This window comes from Phaseolus vulgaris, chromosome 11 (assembly GCF_000499845.2).
Source record: "Phaseolus vulgaris cultivar G19833 chromosome 11, P. vulgaris v2.0, whole genome shotgun sequence".
NCBI lineage: Eukaryota > Viridiplantae > Streptophyta > Magnoliopsida > Fabales > Fabaceae > Phaseolus > Phaseolus vulgaris.
The window spans coordinates 22,949,423-22,955,024 of NC_023749.2; the positions used below are offsets into that span (position 1 = coordinate 22,949,423).

Below are 5,602 nucleotides of genomic sequence, written 5' to 3' on the forward strand. Positions count from 1 at the left end.
TCAAAGGAAATCCAGACTAATGCCTCGTGGTGATGGACCTTTCCAAGTCCTAAAGAGGATTAATGACAATGCTTATGAGTTAGATATGCCTGATACATACCTTGGTAGTCATACATTTAATATCAGTGATCTAACTCATTTTTCTATAGGTCTCCAGAATTCGTGATCGAATTCTCTCCAAGTCGTGGAGTATGATGGAGATCTAGATCAAGAAGATATAGAGGCCAAAGATCAAGGACAATAGGAGGTAGAGGCCGAAGTTGAAGAAGCTCAAGAAGTCATTAACCTACCTTAAAGGCTTACAAGAAGCAAGTTTAAGGAATTAGGAAGTAGTGGTAGATTGTTTTCTCTTTTTATAGTGTCTTTTGTATAAAAAGTAGAATGTTTTAATACATAGCATTTAGGAAGGTGCTTAGGGGGAAACATTAGATACCTCTTTTGTAAAGCATCTTTAGGCTTTAGTTTAGAATTTTCTAGAAGGTGACTCTTCATGAGTCACTATAGGCGTTAGCTTAGGAGACTTTTGGGTAGCTTGTGGTACAAGCTTTGTAGCATCATGATCGGCCCTTGCTCCTATAAAAGGAGGGCTTGGGTCCTTCAAATAATAGAATTGATAATTGAAGTAACAAAACTCTCCCAAATTGGTGATTGAGTGTAGTGAGAACTTGCCTTCTCCTCTTCCTAGTCTCATCTTGAGAGCCTTGGTTCCCTCAAGTGGCGGCAATTCACACTTATCTTGGAGCATTCATAGTTCAAGTGGCGTGTTCATCAACCATGTTCTTCAACCACATAAGTCTTCTCTTTTTTCCATGTATTCCTTTGATCTCCATGTCCATACGAATTCCTAAACATGTCTTAGGTTCTTTCTATTCGGTATTTTAGCTTAGTTACATGTTTTAATCGGTTCATCTTCCTTCTTCTTGCTTTTGTTTGGTGCATTTCATTTGTGAAGCATTTTAATCGGTTCATTTGCATTCTTGCACCTTTTAATCAGTTCAATTGACAAGAAATGGAACTTCCATTTGAGTTTTAGTGTTTGGCGCAAGTTTTGGTGAGTTCTTGAAACATAGAACATTGATCCATTTTTATAAAAGTGCCTCTTCAATCTCCAACTCAAGTTGATTCCATAAAATGTCAAAGAATCATCTATATCTTGCTATTGGAATCATATCAACGTGGCTACGATAGGGAGGAAGAACCAAGACAGGAAGCGCCCATACGAGGCGAGAAGGCCTCAGGCAAGGGGGGTAGGAGAGGGGGACAGGCAGATGAGGAAAGGAAATAGGTCGTTAAGGCACAATTTCGTGATGGAGCTTAAGGATCTTATTGTTGTGCCATACATAGCTAACAGGTTGAGGCCACCAGTGAAGTCTGACAAGGTGCTGGGACCTCGTAAAGACTCGTGGTGTGAGTTCCACGAGGCGTTCGGGCACCATATCAACAACTGCTTGGCACTGGGCCATCAGTTGGATGAGCTCGTAAAGAATGGTTTCCCGAAGGAATATCTTCCTGGGCCTGCTATGACCACAGCCCTAGCGGTGCCAGAGGAGGATCAAGCGCATGAAATGCCAATCCATGGAGAAGTGCACACCATCTCTGGTGGCATTTCAGGAGGAGGACCCACTGCCTCTCAGCGCAAGAGGTATATGAGGGCAGTGAACTCAGTTGCTGAGGAGGGATCGGACAATCAGTGGGAGTCAGACCTTGTGTTCACGAGGTCTGACCTACGGGATGTTGTGCCACATGACAATGACCCCGTGGTCATTTCGATTGTCACAGCGGGGAGAAAGGTGCATAGGATTCTCGTCGACCAGGGCAGTTCTGCAGATGTCATGTTTCGGTCGACGTTCAATAAGTTGCAGTTGTCCCCTGACTTGCTGAGGCCCTACACTGGATGCTTGTATGGGTTCATAGGGGACCGACCAAGTTGAGATGCGTGGCTACCTGGAGCTGAGGACGACGTTTACTGATGGAACGGCGTCGCGTACCGAGAGCATCCGGTATCTAGTCGTGAATGCTAATTTAGCCTACAACATCTTCTTGGGAAGACCAGCGCTGAATAGGCTAAGAGTAGTGGCCTCCACGTGCCACATGAAGATGAAGCTGCCAGATCTTAGTGGTAAGGTAATTGTGATCAAATCTGATCAAGAGGAGGCTTGGAAATGCTATGAAAATAGCTTGAAGACAAAGAGAGGCGTGTTCATGGTACTTGAACGATCGCCCGTTTCGGATAGGCCAATGGAGTTAGATCCCTTGAAAGAGGCGACGCCCGCGGAGTCGCGCCTGTTAAGGCCTCACACGCGGAGGCGACGCCCAAGGAAGATGTGCCCTTAGAAGAAGCACACGGGGAGGCCTCGCCCATGGAAGAAGCGTCAGAGGAGGCGACGCCTGAAGCACCCGATAGGGCGACGCCTATAGGAAAAGATCACAGAAGCAAGTCTCGTGCAGACAGCGTACAAGATAGACAACCCCAACCAGTGGACAACGTGGTAGAGAGGCAGATTGGTGGCAGGATATTCAAGATGGGGCGCTTGTTAAGCGAGGAAGAACAAGACGAAGTGGCAGCGGTGATCTCGCGCCATTTAGATGCATTTGCATGGGCCGCCTCAGACATGCCAGGCATCGACCCATATTTTTTGTGCCACCACCTCACCATGGACGCCAAGGTTCGCCCTGTACGACAGAGAAGGAGGAAGTTCAACGAAGAGAGGTGCCTCGTCGTGAAGGAAGAAACGCAGAAATTGCTAAGCGTTGGACACATCAGGGAGATACAATACCTTGAGTGGCTGGCCAACGTCGTCTTGGTGAAAAAGGCGAATGGAAAATGGAGAATGTGCGTCGACTTCACGGACTTAAACAAGGCATGTCCTAAAGATTCGTACCCTTTACCTAGCATCGACGCATTGGTGGATAGCGCCTCAGGGTGCAAGATGCTGAGCTTCTTAGACGCGTTCTCGGGGTACAATCAGATAAAAATGCATCCAAGAGATGAGAGCAAAACGGTGTTCATGACGGAGACGTGCAGTTACTGCTACAAGGTGATGCCGTTTGGGCTGAAGAACGCAGGTGCCACCTACCAGAGACTAATGGACAAGGTCCTTGCACCCATGATAGGATGGAACGTGCACGCCTATGTTGATGACATGGTGGTGACCTCTCAGGAAAGAGGGCGACACCCCCATGACCTGGAGGAGCTGTTCGCCACCATAGCCAAGTACCGCGTCAAGTTAAACCCGGAGAAATGCGTTTTTGGCGTCGAGGCGGGAAAGATTTTAGGATTTATGCTCACTGAGAGGGGAATAGAGGGGAACCCTGATAAGTGCGCAGCCATCATTGCCATGAGGAGCCCAACCTCAGTGAAAGAAGTGCAGCAACTTACTGGGCGGATGGCAGCTTTGTCACAGTTCGTATCTGCTGGAGGTGAGAAGGGCCACCCCTACTTTCAGTGCCTCAACAGGAATAGTCATTTTGCGTGGACAGATGAGTGCGAAGCAACATTCCTCAAGCTAAAAGAGTACTTGGCGCCGCCACCAGTGCTTTGCAAGCCACGGGCAGGCGTCCCCCTTCGTTTGTACTTCGCTGTGACTGAGTGGGCTATCAGTTCTGTACTGGTCCAGGAGCAGGATCAAGTGCAGAGGCCCATCTACTTTGTAAGCAAGGCTTTACAAGGCCCAGAGTTGAGGTACCAGTCGTTGGAGAAGGCGGCGTTGGCAGTAGTGTTCTAGGCCAGGAGGCTCCGCCACTATTTTCATAGTTGCACAGTGGTGGTGATGACGAACCTCCCCATTCAGAAAGTGCTTTAGAAGCCAGATGTAGCTGGAAGGATGGTTCGCTGGGCGGTGGAGCTGTCAGAGTTTGATATCCAGTACGAACCCAGGGGGTCCATCAAAGGACAAGTCTACACGAATTTCGTCGCAGAGCTCTCACCAGGAGGAGGCCCTCAAGAGGGGGAGTTAGGATCACAATGGATGCTCTCGGTAGATGGGTCCTCCAACCAACAGGGAAGTGGTGCTGGAATAGTCTTGGAGGGGCCTAATGGGGTGTTGATCGAGTAGGCCTTACGTTTCGCCTTCAAGGCAAGCAATAACCAAGCTGAGTACGAGGCGCTGATTGTTGGAATGCTCTTGGCCAAGGAAATGGGCGCTCAAAGTCTCTTGGTGAAGCGTGATTCCCAGTTGGTCGCAGGGCAAGTAACAGAGGAGTACCAAGCAAAGGATCTGCAGATGGCAGCATATCTGAAGTATGTCCAAGTATTGAAGGGAGCTTTCACTACGTTTGAGCTGATGCATGTCCCTAGAGAGCAAAATGCCAGAGCTGACCTGCTCGCCAAGCTGGCCATCTCAGGCAAGGGGGGAAGGCAAAGGACAGTCATCCAAGAGACGCTCAAAATGCCGCGAAAGTTTGTGGCAGACAACAGGGTGGACGTTCTTCACATTAGTGCAGCAAGAGGAAAGCCAAGGAGCCATCGCTCTTTGATTCAAGATACGGCGAGGACACCCCGCATCAGCACCTATGCGGCCTCGTCCGAAGGAGAGAAGTGTGCGCAAGTATGTGCCTTGGAGGAAGGCGACACGTGGATGACGCCTTATAGGCGATACATCGCAGATGGGATTCTCCCAGCAGAGCCTGGAGAAGGAAAGAGGATAAAGAGGAACTTTGCAAGGTACACTCTCATTGATGGAGTGCTATTTAGGCATGGGTTCACGCATCCAATTCTGACATGTGTGAGTGGCGACGAGTGTACGAGGATCATGTCGGAGCTTCACGAGGGGATTTGCGGAAGCCACGTGGGGGGAAGATCATTAGCTTCCAGGGTGATTCGCGCAGGGTTTTATTGGCCTTCGGTGAGAGAGGATTGTGTAAGATACGCCTAGTGATGCAAGCAGTGTCAGATGCACGCTGACTGGCACAGGGCGCCCCCAGAAGAGCTGAGGTCGATTTATAGCCCGTGGCCTTTCCACACATGGGGGATCGACATTCTGGGGCCTTTCCCTCTGGCGATAAGGCAGATGAAGTATTTGATAGTCGCCATCGAGTACTTCACGAAGTGGATAAAGGCAGAACCAGTGGCACAAATCATTGTGCACAAAGTACAACACTTTGTTTGGAAGAACATTGTGTGCCATTTCGGGGTGCTAAGGCGTCTCATCTCAGATAATGGCACTCAGTTTGCGAGCCAACAGTTGGGGAAGTTTTGTGCAGAGGTAGGAATCAAGCAAGTGTTTGCATCAGTCGAGCACCCCCAAACGAATGGGCAGGTAGAATCAACAAATAGAGTTTTGCTGAGGGGATTGAAGCGAAGGATTGAGAAAGCTAAAGGGGCGTGGGCAGAAGAAGTACCAAGGATCGTGTGGGCTTACCACACCACGCCTCAATCTTCCACTATGGAGACGTCGTTCAGCAAGGTATATGGGTCAGACGCCATGATCCCGGTGGAGATTCACGAGAGCTCACCCCGCTTCCTGAGCTTTGTGACAGAGGAGTCCAATGAGGAAAGAAGGGTGAATCTAGACCTATTGGACGAGGCCAGAGAAAAGGCGAGGATAAAGGCTGAAGCCGTGAAGAGAAGAGTGGAGCATCAGTACAACTCTAAGGTGAAGCC

At 49.1% G+C, this 5,602-nt stretch overlaps 2 protein-coding genes across 2 annotated transcripts; both read left to right on the forward strand.

The window, feature by feature from the left end:
- Positions 1-1,307: 1,307 nt before the first annotated feature.
- Positions 1,308-1,931, forward strand: LOC137837097 (uncharacterized). Its single transcript, XM_068645957.1, has one exon. The coding sequence runs from the start codon at positions 1,308-1,310 to the stop codon at positions 1,929-1,931; it is 624 nt and encodes a 207-aa protein (XP_068502058.1).
- A 429-nt stretch (positions 1,932-2,360) lies between these two features.
- LOC137837105 (uncharacterized) lies at positions 2,361-4,874 on the forward strand. Its single transcript, XM_068645969.1, has 3 exons — positions 2,361-2,861; positions 3,039-3,650; positions 4,056-4,874. Exons 1-3 carry the CDS (start codon positions 2,361-2,363, stop codon positions 4,872-4,874), a joined length of 1,932 nt encoding a protein of 643 aa, XP_068502070.1.
- Positions 4,875-5,602: the final 728 nt, after the last annotated feature.

Bases quoted from the DNA above. Each gene is read 5' to 3' on its own strand.
- LOC137837097 (XM_068645957.1), top strand. From the start codon at position 1,308: ATGGAGCTTAAGGATCTTATTGTTGTGCCATACATAGCTAACAGGTTG.
- LOC137837105 (XM_068645969.1), top strand. From the start codon at position 2,361: ATGGAAGAAGCGTCAGAGGAGGCGACGCCTGAAGCACCCGATAGGGCG. The intron at 2,862-3,038 runs GCATGTCCTAAA...TACTGCTACAAG, and splicing joins ACTTCACGGACTTAAACAAG to GTGATGCCGTTTGGGCTGAA. The intron at 3,651-4,055 runs GTAAGCAAGGCT...TTGATCGAGTAG, and splicing joins TGCAGAGGCCCATCTACTTT to GCCTTACGTTTCGCCTTCAA.